The 24,126-nt window shown below is 46.7% G+C and overlaps 1 protein-coding gene across 3 annotated transcripts in view; it reads right to left on the bottom strand.

Annotated features, from left to right (window-relative positions):
• Pfk (ATP-dependent 6-phosphofructokinase) overlaps positions 1-24,126 on the bottom strand; it is a 139,268-nt gene that overhangs the window by 18,109 nt on the left and 97,033 nt on the right. Inside the window, exon 19 of one of the 3 annotated variants that reach the window (XM_075690230.1) lies at positions 11,263-11,395. In XM_075690230.1, coding sequence (XP_075546345.1) covers positions 11,263-11,395 — 133 coding nt within the window. Of the gene's footprint in view, positions 1-11,250; positions 11,396-12,077; positions 21,075-24,126 lie in introns of those variants that run through there. The other 2 variants (XM_075690232.1, XM_075690234.1) reach the window with 2 other exon arrangements.

Below are 24,126 nucleotides of genomic sequence, written 5' to 3' on the forward strand. Positions count from 1 at the left end.
GCCGCATCAGGTCAGTCATTTTGAACAATACGCGTTCTCCTGCACCGTGTGCCTGACTTCCATTACGAGCGCGTTCCATCTCTATCTTGAGACGCTTCATTTCCAAAGCGTGTTGACGGTCACGCTCTTGTTTTTCTTTCTGTTCTTTAAGTTCGCGCTCTTCTTTTTCTTTTTGCTCTTTAAGTTCGCGCTCCTGTCTTTTTGCAGTCTCCCTCTCCTCCATGGTCTCAAGGCATTCCGACAGCTCGTCATCCTCAGCCTCTAACTCAAGAATAGCCTTTATCAGTTCTGGTTTTCTGAGTTTGTCCGAGACATCCAGACCCAACTCTCTTGCAAGCTCCAACAATTTCGGTTTGCGCAACGACTTCAAATCCATGGCTGCTCTGAATGCTGCTTTCTCTACTGCTTACTATTGTCTTGCCGCAACTAACCCGGCAGCAACGACAACCACAATTACCAGCTCTGTTTCTAACACTAACAAAAGCCTGGCAAAGCTCAGAAGAAGAAAGTCCCGCACTCACCAAACCTCGCAGGCAGGAATTCCGCGCAGTCGTTCCGCTGCAGGCAACCAGTCGACACACAGGGCTCGTTGCACTGCTCCCGGATCGTCGTTGAGCTGCTCAGCATACAGTCAACTGCATCCCTTTGCTGCTGGCCTCCGTTGTCGCGATCTCGCCGCTGGCAGACCGTTGTTTGAAGTCGTAGGCGATCTCACCGCTGGCAACCAGATGTTTGGATCGGACTGCTGGTACGATCTGTTGGGAACTCGGCGCTGACGCCCGTGGTTGTACCTGGGTCGCAAGCCCCAAGGGTAGCGTTGGCCTGGCGGCCTGGGGTACAACTGCAAGCATCCGAAGGTCCCGGCAAAGCATGAGTCGACAGGTAACAACGAAACAACTTGTTTATTTTAACATCGCAAAGAGTTGGTGGTCAGGTTTGACCGAAGTAGAGAGACGGGAGAGCACTTCACTCAACGGAAGAAATCGGAGCCCTCTTCTGGCGTCCGGGGGCAGCTGTTTTTATACACTCGCAGTTGAGGGCAAGAAGGAACCCCTCAAAAGACGAGCACGTGAATGTACAATGGGCTAATGGTGACGCACACTGTCGTAGCGATGCCGTAGCACCATGTCGTGGCGCTGCGCACGATCTCGTAGCACCTGGTCGTGGCGCTGCGCAGCACACTGTCGTGGCGCTGCGCAGCACACTGTCGTGGCGCTGCCGGTCGGACACAATGACTGTAACGAGAAGATGGTCCCTGCTTTGGCATCGCCTGTTTCGGGCACAATGACTGGAACGAGATCCCTGCTTTGGCATCGCCTGTTTCGGGCCCAATAACTGGAATGAGATCCCTGCTTTGGCATCGCCTGCTTCGGGCACAATGACTGGAACGAAATCCCTAGGCGGTCGCATCGCCGCAGACGCGCCTGGAAACACCTGGCGATGAGTGTTGCGGTGACGACGATCGGGCCAAAATGTCCGCCGCCCCGCCGCCGTCGCGCCGGCAAAACCACGTGTCGCAGGCGAAACGCAACAACCCTGAGAAGCGACCACGTGTCGCGGAGGCCCAGGTTGCCTGCCATGCGGTTGCAGGTCTGGCCCCACTGTTGTCTAAGGAGAGAGGCGCAGTGCTCCTCCGTGTCCAACGCAAGTCGGGCCAAACGGAGGCGCAGCCGGCGATTCTATTTCTGAGCCTGCCACCGGCGGTGGACAGCGTGATAGGCCTCCCAAAGGTGCAGTAGACGGCTGTCTGCCGTAGTGGAGTGTGGTGCTGTAGGGAGCGTGGATGTGGCAGTGTGGACGTCCGCCAAAAGAGTCTCGGTCCAGGCAGAGAGATCGGTGATAGAAGCAGAGGAGGAAGTAGAGAGACGAGTGGAGTGAAAGCGGTCCCAGTCGACTATCTTGGTCCGACGAGTAGAGGCTCGAGCAAGGGAGGGGAGTGGGAAAGTTCTACAGAGGACGTAGTGATCGCTACCTAGGAAGACCCCTGTATTAGTCCAGGTCGGATTGGCGACATTTTTGGCGAGGGTAAGGTCCGGATTGGTGTCTCGTTGAACACTAGATCCGATCCTGGTGGGGCAAGCGAAGTCATTAAGGACCGAAAGGCACTCGTTGTGGATGAAAGTCCAGAGTGGCCTTTGCGAGTGTTCTGGGGATAGCCCCAGCTGGTATGTGGGGCATTGAAATCGCCAAGAACGACCAGGGCGTTGCAGCCAGCGCAGGAGAACGCTCTGTGGAGGACGAGGAGGAGAGGAGCTGAAGAGGCTTTGGGAGGACTGTACACATTGAGAACAAAGAGTCTTGTCTCAGTGCGACGGCGAGGAAGGATTTCAAGGTGGAGATGGGCACAGTCCGAAACGTCCAACTGGTGCTGCACGGCAGCAAGGTTGCGCTGCACCAGTGCGGCAACGTTTGGGTGGACCCCAGATGAAGGATGGAATGAGGTGTAGTCGCGCAGTTTCACGGGAGTTAGGGGTTCCTGGAGTGCTAGGACGGAGGGGAGAGTGTCGGGAGGGATGTTCTGGAGGTGGAGCTGCAGAGTGTTCCGCTTGCTGCGGAACCCCCGACAGTTCCATTGCCAGAAGTTAAGGCGCGTGGGGTGCCTGGCCATGATGGATGGCGGAGTCCCCCAACAGAGTTGGGGTAGGTGCTGGGTTGAGTGGGGCAGGGAGCGACAGGTGTGCGACAGTGGCCTCAGTCGCGCTTTGGCGGGTCTCTAAGGCCGCGACCCTGGTGTCTAGGGCGGTAAGGTGGGATTCGATGGCGGCCACGCGGGTGTCGATACTGGCGACGCGCTCAAGTCGCGCAAAGCGGGCCATGACGCGCTGCTCAAACGCCTCCAAGAAGGAGGTTGTTTGGCGAATCACGTCACGCTCGGGCGCGACGGGGTCGGAGGAATGTGATCGGCGTTTGAGCGGGGGACTGCAGTTGGGAGAGGAGGCGCGCGATGATGCAGCCGAGGATGCCGTATTCATCGGCTCCACAGCTAGCGCAGGCGGCTGTGGAGGTGCGGGAGCTGGGGAAGTAGGAGGAGGAGTGGGGGAGGTCAGACGCACTAGCGCGGCCTGCTGCTGGCGCGACAGCTCCTGAATTTGGAGCTGCTGGGCAGCGATAGTGGCCTCGAAGGCCGCGGTTTGGGGGTCCGACGTGTGAGGCTGCGGTTTCCAGCTTACCGGTGATGTGGTGGTGGTGGTGGGGGCGGTGGACGCCTCGGACCTAGGCAGAGGCGGGAAGGAGACGGAGCGGTGGCGGCTGGCAGACTGGGCACCACAGGAGACAGAGTGGCGGCGGGGGTGGGACGGCCGGGAAGTCTTGAGGATGGGCACGGTGGGTGGCCCTAGTGGGGGCGGCTGGTGCTTGGAGGTGGCCAGCGGCGATGACGGGCCGTTCCGCTCGAACCGGAGCCCGCACGGGCGCGGGCCCGTGACGTGGGCTCCCTTGCACAGGATGCAGCAGGGGACGCAGGTCGCGGGCTCGACTGGCTTGTGGGCCTGGCCGCAGCGGTGACAGAGGGCAGACTTGGGCTTGGTGCAGACATCCGCTCGGTGGCCAGGAGCCCAGCAGTTCGTGCAGGCCTCGGCTCTCGGGCGGAACGGGTGGCAGCGGTAGACCCCGCAGTTGAAGACGATGGGGGAGGGGAGAGTAGAAGCGCCGACGAAGGTGATGAGGATGGATTGGGAGCGCCCCATCTGGCGTGCGTCAGCGATGGCGTAGGGGGTGTTCACGTTCATTGATTGGAGGTCTTGGACGATCTCGTCCTTGGTTTGGGAGTCCACTGCGTTGTGTATGATGCCGCGGAGGGCGTTGTCGGGTGCGGCCATGTAGGCACGCAGGGGGTAAGATATGGCACCCAGGCGGAGTTCCGAGACCCGCAGGTAGAGGCGAGCGCGCGGCTCAGATGGGGTGCTGACAGTAAGGGAGTTGTACGGATTTGTCCGTACACGCTCGGCGGTGCGTGCGGTGGCGTAGTCGATAGTGGCACGAGTGCAAAGGATTTGGAGCAGGGCTCCGTTAGTGGTTGTTCGGAGGTCAAGCCCTCCTCCCGGTCTGTAGACGATCTTGAAGTCCTCCGCTGGGAGGCGAGGTAGGGGAGCGTGACGACAGGAGAGTGGTAGTGCAGGCAGTCTTGGATGGTGGTTCGCAGCAGAACAGGTTGGCGGTGGCGGGTTCAGGCACAAAGCCTGCTTTGTCGCACTCATCTGGGCTGCAGCGACAGAGTCGAGGACGCGCGTATTGTTCTTCTCACACAGTCGACTTAGTGACGCCGTAGCTAGAGGTTTGCGGTGGCGTTCCAGGAAAGTTGACGCCGCTGTTGCAACTGGCTGGCAAAGCTTGCATCTCAGCTGGGCCGTTCTTAACAAGGTTCATTGGATGGCGCCGTGCCAGGCGCCGGGAGAAAGTAAGGTCCCGAGCGACGTTTAAGAGGTCAGAAAAAGGTTTATATTAAAAGGTACATGATTCAGTTTTCCAAACAAGCTCTAACTATCGGAGCACACTACATGATAGAGTATTTCCATGTCCAAGCCTCCCATCTCCCAGCCGCCCAGATTCGGCTTTTATGCTGTTTATCTCCCTCTTTCCCTCGTCGAGGGAATTCACTGGTCAGTCATAAAAGTCGAACCCCCCCACTTGTCTCCAACGTCTCACTTGTCTCCAATGTGGCACAATACGAGGCAACCACATGGCAAACTGTGAACCCGCCGTCGATGTCTTTTACCCGGGATTCCTTGACAATGACCCTGTCATCGATTAGTGGCCTCTTCATGACGGTCAGGGGGGGGGGGGAGACGTTGTTGTCTTGAAGTGAGCTGTCATTTCTGGGCGTTCGGAAAGCCGAAGATCTGGAACATGACTTCTTGTTCGTAAGGCTCAGGTGACGCTGATTGAGTTGCCTTGAGTGAACGATCAGGCGTGATCAGCGCCCGTGACAGCTACATGTCTGCCGGTGAAACATCCTTTGTTTCGAGGGATCGCCAGGCACAGCAGTGGCTATCGTCCCTTGGGCATTGCCTTATGGGTGGCTGACAAACTGAGGCTCACGTGATTATACTGTCGACGCCTTCCTTCGCTTATTGGTCGTTCTACCGAGTGCATTACATGAAGAAGCAAGTTATAAAATAAATAAATTTAGTACGATATTATTAGTCACTTTAATGTAGTTTAATAGTGTTTTAATGTTTACAAGATGTACGCTGAATGTGTATTACACTAATTTGTAATTTATAACGTTTCGCGTTATACCACAAGGAAACGCCCTACCTCCTCTTTCCTTTGCATTGGATTGGCGCTGCACGTAAGTGCTTGCGTTCGCATTTCCGAGCACAGATTGGCAGTGGCGTAGCTAGGTCGTCTGGCACCCGGGGCCCATAGGTCTTCTGTCACCCCCCCCCCCCCGGGTGTAGCCGGCGGAAAAAGGGGTGTCTTCAGACGTATATGACACCCCCCCCCCCCCCACTGGCCTCTTGCACCCGAGGCCTACGGCCCCCCGGCCCCCCCTGTTGCTACGCCACTGCAGATTGGTGTGTGCCTAGTTCCCGAACTGGGCTTTCAACAGATCGCTCGTTGCTCGCGCTGAAGTAAGGCTGCTAGACGAAGTGAGCGTCGGTTAGCGCAGAAGAGGTTTGCCAAGCGCTTAAGCACGCCGGAATGCCGGAAAACACTCATACAAGCAAAGGGTCAGAAAACTACGCTTTTTTGCCGGGTAGCGGGTAATACCGGGTAGCGCCGAGCGATGGCTTCCAACAACCGCAGGAAAGAGTCTTCATACTGGGAAGCTAGAGCGACCCATGGCTTCCAACAAACGCAGGGAAGGGCCTTTGCAGCGCACGTGGCCGCTAATTGACTTCCACCACATCCATGTCATGTGGAACTCCAGTAGCGGCTCAGTTACCCCGTATCCGGCGCTGACGAGTTGGCGCTTCACTTTTTAACAATAACAGCTATTTTCTTTTTGCGCGTGAGCACCCGCGATGGGGTCCACAAAATGAACGCTGTGGTTGACTTTCTCCCAATGCAGACCGAGGCTCGCCCCGTTAGCATCCATTAAATCTCGGATAGATTTGTATGCGGCCCATTTGTCACTGTGAATAATGGTCCCCGGTTGAACAATGGCTGAAGTAACAGGGCCTAGCGTCGCCGCGCCTCGTCGGTCGACGTTGAAAAGTCGCAGGTCCCCTGCGGTCGCGCAGATGCATGCCGAAGACCCATGGCTCACGAGCTGAAACACCACCGGAATTTTGGCGGCTCGGCGGAAGATTGTCGCCCATCATCAGGCGGCCTGGATTGTGCTTTTGCACCCGGGCCACCAAGTGGAGGTCGTGCCAGCAGCTCGTTCCTCACGACCACACGGGCGTAGTTCCCCCGATCGGCGATAGCGGGTTCCGACAGATATAGGAAACAAGTCGCGAGTCATGTCCTTCAACAGCAACACATTTACGCTCTTGCTCCCGCAGTACGTGAGCCAAATCATTTGCCGCTTGGAGAGGTGGAGGTTCGGACGGCCGAGGCGGTCCGTGTCGGCGGAGTAACTTGCTTCGCCTCTCGGCCCATGCAGTGAAGAGCTGACGTGTAATTTGCGACAACTGCTTTCGGCATCCGTTGCACCGGAAGGCAGACCAATGTGACCAAATCGCAGGTTGGTCAGTCCTGGAACCCCAGGCCCTTAAAACGGCAAGCTGGGCGAGTTGGTAATTGAACATGTTCCTATGGGCGGGCAGCGCAACCCGGACGAAGGACGAGAGGGAGTACACAACACGAGCGCAGACTAACAACTGGTTTATTATTTCAAGCAACGGACTATAATATACAGAAAATGTAAACACGTGTAAAGTGACGTTTTCAAGGGTGTTAGCCTATCTTGCCATTCAAGAAATCAGTTTCTTTATCCTGCAGAGTGATAGAAGTCTGGCTGACGCATGCGCCTGAGTTTACATGCATGAAGTAGGCCTCTACAATCTCGCGGTTAATTTGATGCATAATTTTATACAATATCTTCGTTTGTTCAAACATGGGTTTGCATGAGCAAACTCTACAATGCGCGGCCAGATTAGAACCTGTTTCATTCCTGATCGCACCTTGGTGCTCCCTAAGGCGGATGTTAAGGCAGCGTCCCTCTGCCCAAAGTACATTTTGCCGCACGGAAGTGGAATGACGTAGACCACTCCCACCGAGCATGCCGCAAGCTGCCCCGTGTGTTTGACGCGGCATGTAGCTTTGGACGCCTGTTTAGGTCTATTGACAAGATTGCAAATCTTGTTTAAGGAGTTCTTTGCTGAAAAGATTACTTGAACACCATATTTCATATCTGTCTTTTTTAACCCATGCCCCATCTGATGTACATAAAGGATGACTGCGTACTTTTTAACTTTTTAGATCTGCCTTTGGGGTGCTTCCCCTTTCTTTATTTTCTTCACTAACCCTTCACATATTGACACAATAATGGATTTAGGAAAACCGGCCTTCTTTAGACGATTGACTTGTTGCGAAAAGCGTTGTTGCGAAAAGCTCAGATTGGCGAGGTGGTGGCATGACTTTCTAAGTGCGGAACCCAAACTCCTCATAGCAATGCCTCTTTTCACAAGTTTTGAGTGTGCCGAGGCGTAGTTCAGAATTGGTTTGCTAGTCCTGGGGTTATAATGCCAACAAATATGTTGCGCTGTTAATCTTAGCTGCAAATCCAAAAATTGAATTTCATTATTACTGGGCAGTTCATGAGTAAATCTGAGACCCATTCCTTCTTTATCAAAAGCGGCGAGAATATCTCCAATAACTTCGGAACTGTTTTGGGAGCGGATAACTGCCAGGTAGTCGTCAACAAACGTGAAGCACTTGATCAAAGTTCCTGCCAAGACGCTCTCGAGTGCCCGGTCAACAGTGCCGAGAAAGATCTCGCTAAGAATGGGTGCGACCTGAGAGCCAATGCAGACCCCCCGCTTCTGAATAATTATTTGATTATCCCAGATAACGAACGTGGGATCTAAATAGAAAACCAGGAGTTCGAGAAAAGATTCATCCGGGACGCCACTATCTCAGGTCGCACCCATTCTTAGCGAGATCTTTCTCGGCACTGTTAACCGGGCACTCGAGAGCGTCATGGCAGGAACTTTGATCAAGTGCTTCAGGTTTGTTGACTACCTGGTAGTTATCCGCTCCCAAAACAGTTCCGAAGTTATTGGAGCTATTCTCGCCGCTTTTGATAAAGAAGGAATGGGTCTCAGATTTACTCATGAACTGCCCAGTAATAATGAAATTCAATTTTTGGATTTGCAGCTAAGATTAACAGCGCAACATATTTGTTGGCATTATAACCCCAGGACTAGCAAACCAATTCTAAACTACGCTTCGGCACACTCAAAACTTGTGAAAAGAGGAATTGCTATGACGAGTTTGGGTTCCGCACTTAGAAAGTCATGCCACCACCTCGCCAATCTGAGCTTTTCGCAACAGCTCAATCGTCTAAAGAAGGCCGGTTTTACTAAATCCATTATTGTGTCAATATGTGAAGGGTTAGTGAAGAAAATAAAGAAAGGGGAAGCACCCCAAAGGCAGATCGAAAAAGTTAAAAAGTACGCAGTCATCCCTTATGTACATCAGATGGGGCATGGGTTAAAGAAGACAGCCATGAAATATGGTGTTCAAGTAATCTTTTCAGCAAACGACTCCTTAAACAAGATTTGCAATCTTGTCAACAGACCTAAACAGGCGTCCAAAGCTACATGCCGAGTCAAACACTCGGGGCAGCTTGTGGCATGCTCGGTGGGAGTGGTCTACGTCATTGCACTTTTGTGCGGCAAAATGTACTTTGGGCAGATGGGACGCTGCCTCAACATCCGCCATAGGGAGCACCAAGGTGCGATCAGGAATGAAACAGGTTCTAATCTGGCCGCGCATTGTAGAGTTTGCTCAAGCAAACCCATGTTTGAACAAACGAAAATATTGTATAAAAATATGCATCAAATTAACCGCGAGATTGTAGAGGCCTACTTCATGCATGTGAACTCAGACGCATGCGTCAGCCAAACTTCTATCACTCTGCAGGATATAGAAACTGATTTTTTTGAATGGGAAGATAGGCTAACACCCTTGTAAACGTCACTTTACACGCGTTTACATTTTCTGCATATTATAGTCCGTTGCTTGAAATAATAAACCAGTTGTTAGTCTGCGCTCGTGTTGTGTACTCCCTCTCGTCCTTCGTCCGGGTTGCGCTGCCCACCCATAGGAACAAGACCAGGCCCTTGCATGTGCCCCAGTACTCCCATGAGGCCACCGGACTTGGCGCTGGGTCGCAGTGGACGCGCACGGCGCTTGAAGCCGGAGGGAGCCGTAGCGATCGCACGAACTCTTCCTCCGCAGCCCAGTCACGCAAATCTGTGCTCGGAAAGCGTAATTTGCCCGCCGCACTGTCTCCCGCAGACGAGGGTCTCCGCAGAGACAGCCAGCGCACTGACTTTTGGAAAGGCGATGAATCTCTATGCCGGTCACGTATGGGTGAACGGGCCCAGACAGTCATATTGACGCTTGCTGCCGCTGGATGCGACGACACAGGCTGCTGCTGCTGCCACCGCCATGTTCCCGAGTTCAACTCGGGAGGGTTTCGCGATGTACGAGTTTGGCACGAGCTCACCTATCAGTCAAAACCATAGGTGACGCACCGCGAGAGGCGCGTAACCCTCGAGCGCCTACCCACCACGGTTGGGTCACGCCCAACATATTTTTCGGCAACAGCGACGCGGTGCTCAGCTCAGAGGCATCAACAGTCTTGACCGCCGAAATGAAACACGCACAACGCACTGTCATAGGCGGTGTGCCGAGCACCGCTATCAGTGCCTGCGGTAACAGCCAACAGCCATGCCGCGGCGCTCCGTACGTTGCCATTCCCCTAATAAATGGAGAATGGTCAGATTATTGGTCATGACTGACTTTATTGAAAATTAGGGTGCCTGAATGGTCTCTCTCCCTCGCCGCCGCTCCGTACAGGGTGGGGACAACCAGCGTCGTCGTCTTCTTCCACAGCTGGCTCGTTGGCGCCCCTCGGCGCTAACGCGCGAACGCGCCCGTGCCAGTGCTGCCGCGTTCATCGTCGTCATTAATTATTTATTTAGAAACACAAAGATGTAACCAAATTTACCGTGAAGCGGTTAAGGGCTAGTTCTCCCAGAATCGTGCCCGTGTGTAGCCACAAAGTTCCCCATACGTGGGCCGATATCGAAGATAGTGCAATGCCGGGCCGACCCGCGGCGGAGGTGAAGCAGGCGTTAACCGCGCTTCACCTCTTGAGAAGACGTGCGCCGATCCCGAAGACAGCGCAATGCCGGGCCCATAGAGTTTCTCACTACATTACCTAGAGGGAAATCTGGCGCTGCTGCACAGTGGTATGCATGGGAATGCCGGTATATTGTGACTTCGGATTGGCATCGTTCTCGTAGAGGCAGGACACCTTGAAGACGCGCTTGGCAAGTACCGTTCCGTCTGTCACAATAATTTATTTTCTACTAAAACAGCAAGTAAAAAGCTGTTTTAGCTTTATTATTACGCGAAAACATGTTTTGTTTAACTATGAGAACTTGTTATTGTGTGTACGACTACATGTTACGTAAAAAGTATCAGCGGGTCGCTAAAGTTGGAGGACAGACGACAAGGTTTGCGCTCGCTTTGAAACAGTTGGTCGTCTGTTCTTGCTTTTCTTCGCTTGGTCATGCATTGTGGGTGAGTAAAGATGTAATATGGGTGAATAGAAACATTTTACGAAGATTTTACTTTGAGAACGCATTATTTGCATAGCCATATCCACGTTTTAGACGAAGCCTCTTACAACACCAGCCAACACGAGCCTCGCAGACACATATACCGTCATTCCCATGACGGCACGGTGTCCCCTTAAGAAACTCCCATAGACGGTGGCGCCAGATTACCCTCTAGGTGTTCTAGTGAGAAACTCTATGGCCGGGTCGACCCGTGGCGGAGGTGCAGTTCGCCATTAAGGGGCCCACATACACAGCTTCGCTGGTCATCCTTCTTCACAGAGTGGAAGGGCACTGAGGTTTTACAGCGAAAGCTGTAGAGCAACCGCCCCAGAATAGCGTCGGTCTCAGGTTCGATCCCCAGACCAGGACGAACTTTTTGACAACTGCGAAGTTTTCCTTTCTGAGAAACCTGTTTGTGTTTCCTCTGTAGCTTCATGCTACAGTCGAGTAGAGCAAATTTATTTGTGGCATTACGCTAGGCATGCAGCACATTGAGTATTCAACCCACCCATCAACCTACTATTGAAGCTTTTGGCACAGGAGGACTCCACTTCTTGTCCTGCAGTGGCTGCCCAGATATCTGACAGCGACCCAAGTAGTCCATCATGACAAACAGGTTGACCCACCAGGGAACCCCCAGTGTTTTCCTGTACCTGGGAAAAAAGTGAACAGTTAATCTCGGCTCGACAGTGCCAAGGGCACTCAAGCAAGGCTAGGCTAAACGATTCATGCAGACTTTACAACTACAGCTTGCTATTGCTTATTTTTTTCATAAGGCTCATTTTGGACTCTCGATCTCAATATGTCAACATTGTCAGAGTGCAGCTTTAACGTTGACGTGGCAACTGACAGGTTGCCACAACTAAAAAAACTGTTACAAGCAATAGCTTATACATACATACTTTTCTGCTATCAGTAGCAATCTGCAATTTTTTGCACCTGTATGTTTGATATGGTAAGTCGCAAATATTATGCAACTACAACTAAAGACCCTTACTACACTAGACATAGCCAACTGCCACAAGGTGAAGATGAAATCAGTTGTGTAAAAATAAGATTAAGTCGAAATACAGCAAGCTTTTGAACTTCTGCAATTGAAGCAACATGCAATGCCCCGTGACGGGCTGGAAAGTGTTTGCTCCTACCTGTGTGTAAATTGTTCAAAGACTGTAGCTTCACTCAACTCATCACTCCTGCTTGACAACTGGTGTTCTTGGTGCCGTCCACCTGCTCATACGGTTTCACTAGCTGACTAACAAAGCAAAGCTTCAAGACCAACCGTGCAGAAAAGTGTGATGGAATTGCAAGCACATAGAAAAAGAAAGAATAGCGAGATTAAGCACACAATTCAAGTTTATTACCACAAAATCATCAGTCCTACATAGTCTGGGAGACAAGGCACTGCTGTCTGTGTAAATTAAACGTACTAAACATTAACGCATTACATATAATCTTCTATAGCCCAGGTTCTCAGGATCTATTGAAGACTATAGCCATACGAGAAAATCTGTAGTAATGTCTGTATTCTTGCACCTAATGTGTACTGATAGCAAGGGATCATTGACCCTAGCAGTAAAGCAAGGTTATACTAACGGAATATCTACAACCAAACTTGTGCTAGTACTCCTTTTCACTGTGTGCTCTTAACTGTCTGGCAAATACCTCTGATATGTCAGCTGCCTTATTCCTTTCAATAACAGCTGAAATTCACTAAATAAAAAATAAATATGTTTCTCATAGAAGGTGCTTTCATGTAATCATAAAGTGAATCATTGCAGTGCATATGAGGCTTCCATTAGTTTTTTTTTGTTTCAAGAATACCACTATGGAACACAATGACCATAGAAAGCACTTACAAAAGCAACGTCTCACTTACAAAAGCAACGTCTATTCTTCATACAAGACAGGCTCACTTCAGGAACAAAAACATGTCGTAGTGGGTGACTACATTTTGCAGCACTAATATCTGTGCGCATAAAAATGCCAGAAAATTCTGGTGCCTGCAAGCCCGTAATGCAACAGTGTAGCGCATTTCTATATACTACTGTAGCATTCTTTTGCAAGTCTCCATGCCTGCCATTACATCGGCAAACTGATTAGAAAGTGCCAATTCCAGTTGCAGTGTGCTACCCCCAGAGTGCCAAAAAATAAGTTCTTGCTAAGAGTTGTTTCTTATTCACGAACCTCCCACTAATGATTTCCAAAGAGACCCACCAAGTTGGGCTTAACCCTTTCTCAACCAAGGACGAGCCAGGATATAGTCGTTGAAATTTGTACTGCTTCTGCCGAGGACCATGCTGGGCTCGTCCATACTAAAAACTTGCAAACACAAATTTGGTTTCACAATGAATTACATAGTTTTGGTTCAATGCAAGCGGTTTTCGATGTTGCGCAAGTGGTGACAGCAGAAAAAATTATATATCTAGAAGTACATCTAATTTTAAGACCAGCATGTTCTTGTGCCAAACAGAGGTGGCTGTGGATTCGAACAACACAATATGGGGTCCACAAAACCATTCAGTACCTCACTTCATACCCATCAGCGTAATGTCATCAGAATGGTTTTAGTAAAAAAATTTCCTTGCGCATATTACTTTTGCCATTTTCAATGTCTCTGTCTACAACAGGACGACTGGTAAGAATGACACTCATTTAGAGTTCCACCCGAGCCTCGCAGAGGCACTGATTGACGAAAACTCCTTTACCTCAACCTTACGGCAAGAGATAAAAGACCTCAGCTGCTCAAATAAGTCATAGCTTGTCCCTTGCCACTTCGCCAAGTCTATTTCGTTAACTGCTAAATTTCAAAAGCTAACGAGATGCTTCGTGTGCTGGAAACAATCGTCTGATTGGAATAACCAGGTGCTGGTGCCTAGACTGCAGCGTGGCACTGTGCGCTATTCCTTACTTTGAAATGTATCACACAGAAGCCAGCTTTCAGAGTAGTAGAAGACAAGTTCTACGAGTTTTCATCAAAGTGGTAGCATTGCTCTACTTTAGTGCAAAGAACACAGCTTCTCAGCTAAATTTAGAATTTTGAAGCTCAGCAGTGAAGCTTTTATTAGTACTGCAGCTAAGAAAACTTTTTTTCCGTATGTTTCAAAATACCTTTTTTCCAAGGCTTTCTGCTGAAATAAATATGTTCAATATACTTTTATTGGCTCTTTCACTGCATATACATTTTTTTGCACTAATAAGAACAGTAAGTATATTTGGTTCAATTTGGAAAGACGTGCATGATACTGAGAGGGTTAATCATGTTTTCTTTCTGAGCACAAAGGTCAAGAGTTCAGTTTCTAGCCCCTGCAGCTACCTCCCTATGAGTACATAGTGAAAATTCTCATGTACTGAGCCTTTGAATTGTGTCGTCTTTGTACTGAGCTGTCTCTTTCTTTAACCAAGTATGACATACCTTGAACTTCCTGAGCTTTATAGCTGCCACAAATATTTTTGATACTGATGCTTCTTTGTGCAAGTTGTGACAAGGGCTGTCCGAGAGCCTGGGCTTTATTGTGTAAAGCTAAACATAGGGTCTGAGGAACATTGTCATATTCGTGATTGATTACAAGTACATTCTTCACCATATGTAGTTCCTTGGTGTCTACAAAAACCTCAATTAACAGCCTCTTCCCTTCTTTTTCTGTTACATATTTTAACTTATGACCCCATGCTCCAAAGTGGGATGTCATACAAGCTGAAAAACTAGGGGAAGTCAGTCACAAGGACCAGTTAATTTTACGCTCTAAATGAAGAGGCTTTGTACTGTGCATGTAGGACCCTGTAGAGAAAATCATTTGGGCTCATTTGACAACCCACATTAAAAGGCTCTAATGCTACACACACACACACACACACACACACATATATATATATATATATATATATATATATCATGTAAACTTGTTTGCACAGTGTACATATAGAGTAACATGCAATCCTAACTCTTTCTGGACTATTTAGTGCATAATATCACATCAGCTCTAAGATTACATGACATTGTATTTTAAGGACAGAACAGGATCTCAACACCTTTTAACAAGTTAATTTTTAGTACACTAACTGCTTATACAATGTAGAAGTACTAAATATATGTTAGGTATGATTTAGCAGTTTCTGTATACAGATATAGATAGTCGTCTGTGTTATATTTCCGTCCCTTCAAGAGCATGTATACCCATGATGCAAGAAAAGGTTACAGTACAAAACACATTGTGTGACAATCAACAATACTGTGTACAATACACATTCTTGCAACATAAAATATGGCAAAGAAGTTCAACCAAATGCTCATATATGGAAGAGGTGAGAATTTGCAACATATTGATTCAAGCAGCAAGGTTTAATTGAAGGAGAGGCAGAAGAATTTACAATATTACAAATGGTTTGCTTTTGTTTTGCATATAAGGGTACACCACACATGAACTCTGCTTCAGCAGTCTTTGGCACTATTTCATTTCCCTGGAATAAAAAATTCTCAGCAAATGAGAAAGTGACATGTGGACCTAGCACCCAACCCGAGAGCTTAAGACAATGTTCTCGAGTAATGAAATATATATGTAAAATTTTCTCCTTAACAATTCATGAGGTGTATAAAAACACATAATATAAGTGTCTATGTAATATATCACCAATGCCTGGAAGAAGACAAAATGCTAAAAACAAGGCAGAAAATAAGCTCCTGTGCACATTGCTTCTGAATAGAACATAATATGGAATGTAAAATGCACACACGAAAGAACAAAAATACAGACTTCTTGGCTTTTCCTTGTCACTATTTGCATTTTTAGTATAATCTCACTGGTCATAAAGCATTCCTTTGCATTGATGAAAGATCACACATATCTGCTTTTAGGTAGGCATCGTCTTCACACAAGCAATTGGGCGAGCAAATCACAGCAATATTCTCAGCACAGCAACCATACAGAATGTTATGTTCTAAACAAGGTTTTCATGTGGAATATCTCTACAACTCAATTAATGAGAACTGTCACAGTTACACAAGTTACAATAACAGCTTGACAGTTTACAGCTGCCAAATTGCAAGAATTGAGAGCAGATTAAAATGGTAGCAGTAAATGTGTATAAAGTAACATCACAATACATCACACATTTCAAAGCCATTTTTTAAATCAGTGGAACATATTCTTTAAAAAAATAAAAGAACGGATGCATCTCAAATAATCCAATTTTGCCTTTGCAGCTGAGATGTAACGAAAAGCGGACACATTCTGCATGATCCAATAGTGAATTGGCTTGTCAGGAAATTCACCAATCAGCCTCTTAATTAAGGGCTACTTTTATATAGCAGATTTGAAGCCTGTTATTCTCCAAGGCACAAATGCTCTATAAAATTTGACAGCAAACAGCAGCTAATGAATTCTTTTGGCATGAGCAACGTCCTCCGCTGCACTGAGAATTTGCAAAAAAAAAAAAAGCCTTCCTAGCAACCTGTCCCTTTCTGCCTGTGCTATGAAGCACGGCAGTGGGGAAAGCGGTAGCGCTACGCTTAGAACACGCCACCAGATGTCACCAACTTCACATGTTGCGGTTGCAGTGGGTCAGAGCGCCAAGTTTCTGTCCTGCAGTGAATTTCACTGAAATTTTGTCTAGTCTACTACTGGTGCTGTATAACATCTTATCAACAAAGAACTACCAATAACTCATTCAGCTACAAACTAAAATAGACTGCCGGTAAATGTTTCAGAGCTATGTAATCTTATGTGACAATATAAACTTGATGAACAAATATTCAAGGCCATAGAAAGATCATTTTTTTTTCATAAATAATCACATATATGTAAAAGTTTATTCCCCTGTGCTACCACTGCATCTATAGCCCAGCAACTGTTTATCATCTATGAGGCAAGGCTGCTGGCAGTCATGCAGATCTCCCAGAATTCTTGCTTAGTGATATCGATAATAAAAGGCAATACTTTATCTGCTATCTTCAAGCGCGCATGGCCTGAAACGCCAGAGGACAATGATTGATGGTGTGTTAAGTTCCAAACTTAAGGACTAAGGTACGAGTCAAACCATATTTAAGGGCTTTACATTAATTTTGACCACCTGCGTTCTTAAAGGGACTGACAACTGGCCAGTGTGTTGCGAGACATTAATGGAAATAAAAGGACCATGATTTATAGTGATAGAATCCGGCACGCTGTTTGCAATTTAAGTAGGAATTATAACTTTAAACTGGCAAACAATGTCTCAAAAACCAGTAAGCGGCGAGGCCTGGTGGTGAAATCTTGGTACTTCGTACACAGTCTATGAAATTACTGCACACAAGTCGCTGTTATTAAGCACATAATTATTGCTTAAAATTGCAGTTGCCATATTATTAGACACTTTAGCTTTATTCTGTGCTTCGAAAATCAAAAGCGCACGCATGGCTAAGGCAACATGCTGAACTGCGTATCACGGATAAAAGTGTCGTTTCGTCTTCGATCTGATTGGTTTCCTTGTCTGGTTAATGCCAAAGCAGTTGGACAGGAAAACATGAAAACACGTAGCTATTATCACAGAAATACTTTAACATTCCAGAAAACATGAATCACAGGAACATCGATTTCATAAACAAAATAACACTTTCTCACGTTACGACCGCACTTGTCGTCTGCCTCCCACTAATGCTGGCGTATAGTCGCCATCGCGCTCACCTATCACCATTTTTAGCATTCTTCCAGTGAACGACCACATCCTCACTGCAGATTTAAAAAATTCGGATAAAGAATGTTCCACAGTGTTTTCCGCGTTACCACTTCATGATTGGACACTGACGAGTAAGCTTTCCATTGCATTAAAAATGGGTACCATGAAAAATTGTTGTCAGTTCCTTTAAATGTCCACTTATATCTACAAACAGAAGCGTTTCACATTCTATCCCAACAGGCCCATGTTCCCAGGTTCGAAAATCAAATCAGCACCCTAGTTTTTACACCCACTGCAGAAAGCACCTAACTTCATAGGTGTCCCAGTGGAAACACTTCGTCCATGGGACATCCAAATCATGTCTCAATGTCCATGCAGTGTTTTGGATACGAATAGGACATCTGCTGAACGTCCAGTTTTGAATATTGAACCACATATGGGACCCGTTTGGGATATCCTACCATGGATGTCCCAAGGATATCCCACATGGACCTTTTTTGAGATACACGTGAATAATCCTCATGTTGAGGCTTTGTCTTGGAGTTACCTGCTAACAGAATTACGTTTTCTGGCATCTTTGAATTACAATGTGAAGTTATGTCTGCAGCTCGTGTGTACATCGTACTTAACAAATTTTCTGACACAATTTACTTTGAAAACTTCAGTTAATTCAATAAGCCACTTGTGCTTGGCGGAAGGCCAAGAAGAACTAGGGGTATGTTGCACTTCCACACATGCACATAATGTGTATACAAAACGTATGTGTTCTTGACGCATGGGCGCTCTGCCCTTACATCGGTCACACAGCGCGTGCTGCGTCTGTAGCAGACATTATGGCAAACACTGTGCCAAAGGCCCTGGGATATGTCTGTAAAATGTACGCTGCACGTCCCCATGATGGACACGTCCCTTCATGGACATGAAAAGGATGTTCGCAGGACACGGAAAGTGTGGCCAAAATATTGTGTGGGAAATGTCCGAAGGGTGTATTTGACACAGTTATAGGACATCCATGTCCTGGCAGTGGATGTCCATAGGATAACCATAGGACGTCACTGTTGCCACTGAGGTGATACAGGTGGCCAATATGGTAACACCAACACTGCAGTATGTGCAAGTTCGCTTCAGCTCATGTGACTGCTTTAAATTCTGTGCACCGAGCAACTGTTTTATATGCTTGTTGACTCCCGCAGATTGGCTGCTGTCTGCTATTAGTAATTGTGCCTGGTAAGAAGGAAGATAAGAATGTTCCGAGAGAACGAGAGATGAGACACTATGCATGGACAGCATGCAATAAAAAAGAAAAGGTGATGGAGCAGACTGCTTGTCTTTATGCTTGAAGGCCTTCAACCACCCTTATGACTAAGCCTGCCCCCCTTCAACTGAGGATTCTCGCCTTTTCAGTGCCCTAATCTCTTACACGCTTTATGGTCATGTCCAATCAACTAGCCGACCAACTTGTACTGAGTTGATCTTGTCAGCCGCTCAACTAATGTGGACAGCCTGCACATTAGTCAAGTGGAAAGGGGCATCAGGGCAGCTTTCCCTTTTTAAGAAACACAAATGGCTGATTTTTATTGCAATTTAACAATAGGTGCCTTGACAAACAACCATATAAAAAATTCTAAAAAATGAATTAGCAAAGGGAACTGCTTGGCTTCAAATCTGCAACACAGAAATGTGTCCTAAGCCAACTTATCAAAACTTAATATCTGTTCATTAGCTAATTTGTTTTTGCAAAATGCTGAGTATATTGTGTCCGCCTTTCTAACTAGCCCATGTACATACAATTGTGCCATGTACCTTGGGTAGACTTATAAAAACTCAGCGTTTGGATAGCGAAGATCTTTTAGAGGAATTGAATTGAATACTGAATATCTTCTCTCCATGAAGGATAAAAAGAAACAGACAAAATGTGGCAAAATAACAATTTCAAGCAATGTACACCACGGTCTACAGTTAAAGGGAACACAAGATTAGTAGTTAGTGAATTATTATAGCTCAGTTTTGGCATGGCATGAAACCTTGACAAAAATTCTTTTTACTATTATAGATCTACCTAAAGCACAGCATCAGGCACCTCTTATAAAGTTCATATGTTCAAGTTACTTCAAATACTAATCAGATATCCCCTTTAAAAGTAGACTGTGCTGTACATGCTATTTGGCAGTCTATTAAAAAGGACAACTTGTACATCTGTGAAAAGTGACAGACAACCTCACTTCTCGGTTGCCTTACATTAAGCACTTAAGTGGCTAGCAGAGCATGTGTGTGGCCTTCTATCACGACAACCAATGTCCAATAACTGCAGTAACCACTTATATTAGGTCATAAGAAATATAGGAAAAAGAAACTCAAATACTAAACTCTAAGTTGAAATACTTCAATTCAAAAACAAGTATTCGATTTGCGTCCTAAATTTTGAAATACTTGCGCATGCATAATACAAATTTGCTAATATTAAACAAAGGCTACATAGCACAAAAGCAGCTTGTGCAAAGTTGCTGATAAAATGATCTAACATGTCTCTACTTGCGAATCATAACAGCTACAATCTTGTCTCTAGAGATGTTAAAGAGGAGCACAAGGCTAAAGTGGATTGGCAAATCACACTTCTGATGCACCAAAAAGAGCAGGCTTGCTGTAAGTGGAATCTTGGTATAAGTCAGAAAAGGCGCAAGAACGACACCACCTTGAAGTTTCAGAACTAGCACAACCTTGTGAAGTAAAATATTTTGACAGATTTTGCCAGAGTCTAAACAACTGGTTGTTGATAACTAAGGATTACACTATTCAGAAGGAACAAAAGACTAAAAAATTGTGCGTTACTACCACATTTTACACGCAGTACAGCCCGAGCATGTAAAACTGCTTTGAAATTTGTGATGTCACACTAACATACTGGCGGTGCTTTTTGGGCATGTAATTCAAATAGAGAAATTTGGCCCTGATTTTGCTCACTAGTAACTGAAAGTTTTGTGCCAAATAAATGCGATTAGATCCTAAGAGAGAATACCCTTACCATCTAATCTGTTTTGGTGCTGCTCTTTAGCGTGTATTTTTAATACAAAGTAGTGATAAAACAGTACAATAATTCATGCTCGCTCACAGGGGCCATAAACTCGGATCATTCGCTCTCGGCAATATTAACCTTCAGCGCATGCTAATTGGCTAAACAAGCAGAAGTGGGTGCACTGAAAAAAATCAACTTTCAGGCGAACATACTTTTCATCATCTGTTTGCCAGCAGATTAGACAGGGACCATAGAAAAGGACACACACAGCACTGTGTGTGTCCTTTCCTGCTGTCCTAATGCGCTGGGAAACAGATTATGCGGCATCAATGAGTCCAATGTTCAACCTTGGTGACACTTCTCATTACTGCTTCAGTTAGCATAGTTGCCAAATTCACTGAGAATGTTATCTCTATAAATGTCGAGTACTCGGCAATGCAACATGTAGGGGTGTCGAGTCAAGATACCAGTGTGAAAGCATTGCCGAAAGTAAGTGATCGAGGGTATGGCTTCGAACTAGCGCTGGCTGTCAGCCACATCATCTTGAGCTTTCAAGTGTTCTCTTGATAACAGCTGTGCAGGTTGTGCATTCCACGTTGTGGTGAGCAAAGATCTTTAGCAGGTCACGAATATTTCTAAGCCACCACTCCTCTTTGGCGATTCTGTGCCTGAGATGGAAAAGGCAGAAGGTGACAAGTAAACAACACTGAACTTAAATTTCCTTGTGTTCTGTATGAGCTGGGCATGTAAGGAAGTTTGAATTTGCTGAGCACAACATATGGTCTAAAAACTGCAGCACTACTAATACAATAAAAAACAGAAGCCTTTGACCTGCATTGCAAGAGAAAAATTACGACTTGCAAGCAGTGCAGTGAGATGTGTTTTAGTCTACTAAGTGTAAGAGAATTAGCAGATTATTATGCTTGATTTTCACTGTTAGTGGTCTTCATAGTCCAATAAAATATCTATTGCAGTCATGATCCGTCTCTACGTTCGATTGCTGACAGGCTGTGAAAAGAGTCCACACCTCTGCAGCAACTTATTCTTCTGAATGATGAAGGGACAGCAATTTTTTTTTCAGATGAACAAGGCAAATGCAGCAGCCAAGTGTGCACTGAATGATGCAGACCAATAAATGGGATCGTCTTGCAAAGCTTTAACACTTTAACAATGCAGCAGCAAGCATGAAATCCTCTCTAAGGTTGCTATAATAAAAATGACGGTTATGCTATGCGTTATCATAGCATAAGAAACACCACAGCCAAAATGTGCTGAACAGCTTTAGCAGCAGGTCACTAGACTAACAAGGCAGTGTGACTTCCACAATACTCTCCACTAAAAGTGCTCAGCCATCACTTCGGCATACCCAGGCTGAATAGTAAAGGCATCCTGAACCACCCCTCAGGCTAGGCAAAAAAAAAAAAAAGAAAAAGAAACCACATATTCCATGGGTAGCATACACTGCTGTGAACATCTCAGCCAAATTTTTCCCTCGTGCATGAAAGGTGAGGCCCACAAATGGAGCACGAAGACACTTAAAAACTTTTTTTAAAACCCTTTTTAGGGCTGCAATATTTCCTCGTATAGAAGATTCCCATACAGGGCTGCTACTGGCCAGTAACAGATATCAAGCAAGCAAGAACCGTGAGCCGTTCGCTCACGCTCGGCCATGGCCGCCCAGGCAGGAATAAAACTCCCAGTAAATACACTTAGTCCGCAGGAATCAAAATCGTGTCCCAATGTCCATGCACCAATTCAAAAACAAATAGGACGTCCAGTTTTGGATATCCTACCATGCATGTTCGAAGGATATTCAGGGTGCCTACCAAGTTCACATTTCCAAATTCCCTGAGTTTTCCAGGTTTTCCCCGAGTGACATTGCAAAATTCCCTGAGTGACGCAGTACTATGTTTCATGTCAAGACAGACTGAAACCACGTCACCTGATGCTGTCACTCTCTAGTAAGCATATGAAAAAATTAAAAAAAAACCGACTTAATCCAGTTTGAATACTGAGTAGTGTTTATGTTGTTCAAAAAGAGAATAGAAAGGAGGGGTTAGTAAAATGCACAGCAAATAAAACGTCTTCAAAAAAATTTCAAATCGAGTCGTACATCCTCAAATACGAATAAAAAGGAGATGCATACAGAAGCAAATATTTTCGAATATGAGCTATTTCTATCAACTGATACCAAGCTCAGTGGTATGAGGCCCGAACTTTGTCACAACTGAGATTCTCTCAAGAGCTCGTAAGGTCAACCTCAGCTGTCCTGACATACTCTCAGCCCGCGTACGCCTCAGTGTTGTGTTTCACGGCTTTAAAGAGTTTGTTTTCATGTGAATGATGGTCACCTGCGTCCCGGCATCAGCCAACACTTTTTTTTTAGCCTAAGCTCCTTCAAAAGGGTGGCAGCATGCTTCCTTTCCTGTTCATTCCTCAATGCATAGGTTATTTCTGTTCTTGTCCTTTTTCCGTCACTCGTTCGCCCCACGGACCATTTGAAGCATCTTCTTGGTCCGTTGCACAGTCCACGTCCGATTTTTCGTACTCCCTGGGGGCCGCGAAAACGTTCGAAAAATCGGCCAGTTAGAAAAAAATAAATGCATGTCATTTACTGCCCTTAGGGCTCAAACCACCACAGGCACATTCGAAAACGCTCTGAAGGCCTGTCGGTACATGTATTAGGCATATCGGTGCTCATACTGTAAAGGAGGTCCCGGATACGCGCATGTATAATTAAGGAATACATATCGTGACCCGTGACAATTACCCCTGCCGACGCTTGTAATGCTTCGCCGCAATACGTTTGCGTATGCTTCACCACGGAACATTCCTGTATTGAGGCGAAGCTGACTTCCATGAATCGGTGTTATCTAACGCACCATGCTTTCCGAGCTTCGAAGCCAATTGCGAGGACCACAAAGGCGCAGTCGGTGCCATTGCTGACAGCAGCGAATTCTTTCAATTAAAAATACGGCACCCAACGGCAAGAAGCTTAATAGCTAACATCGAAGCAGCTAGGTCTAGCGTTGCCGCAGTGGTGGCTACGGCTGCCAGCGGAACTGCGTGCGAGAGCGCCGGTTCGAGGTAATCAAAACGGCAGCGGTGGTGATTTTGATTAATGACGTTTCGGACCTGCGGTCACGGCAGGAAGTCCGGAAAATCGGACGGCGAAGGATTCTTGCGTCCGAAATTTCATACGTTCCGATAGATTGACTATATGGGGTACTTGGTGGTGCCGCGAAGCCGTCCAAATTAGCAAGCATCCGGAAAGTCGGTCGTTGACTGTACACTGGAAACTCCTCCAGCCGACGACAGGGCGTCAAAGACGGCTCATTACGATTCCTGTCTATTACTCGAGCCAGCATTACCGCGACTTTCGACCCTTTCAACAAAATTACCGCTAATTTTCCTTGATAGAGGCACAAATTCCCTGAGTTTTCCCCGAGTTTTTCCAGACTGCTCAAAATCCCTGAGAATTCCCGGTTTTCTCGGTGGGTAGACACCCTGGATATTGCACATACACCTTTTTCTGCATGCACATGAGTATTTGTCCTCCAAGAGGCTTTGAGTTTCCTCGTAACAGAATTAAGTTTTTTTCGCATGTTCGAATTACAATTCGAGGCGATCAAGTGTGTAGTTCGTGTGTACATCACACTTTGCAAATTTTGATATAATTTAGTTTGAAGAGTTCAGTCAGTTCAATAAGCCACTTGCGCG

This window comes from Dermacentor variabilis, chromosome 4 (genome assembly GCF_050947875.1).
Source record: "Dermacentor variabilis isolate Ectoservices chromosome 4, ASM5094787v1, whole genome shotgun sequence".
NCBI classification, from domain to species: Eukaryota; Metazoa; Arthropoda; class Arachnida; order Ixodida; family Ixodidae; genus Dermacentor; species Dermacentor variabilis.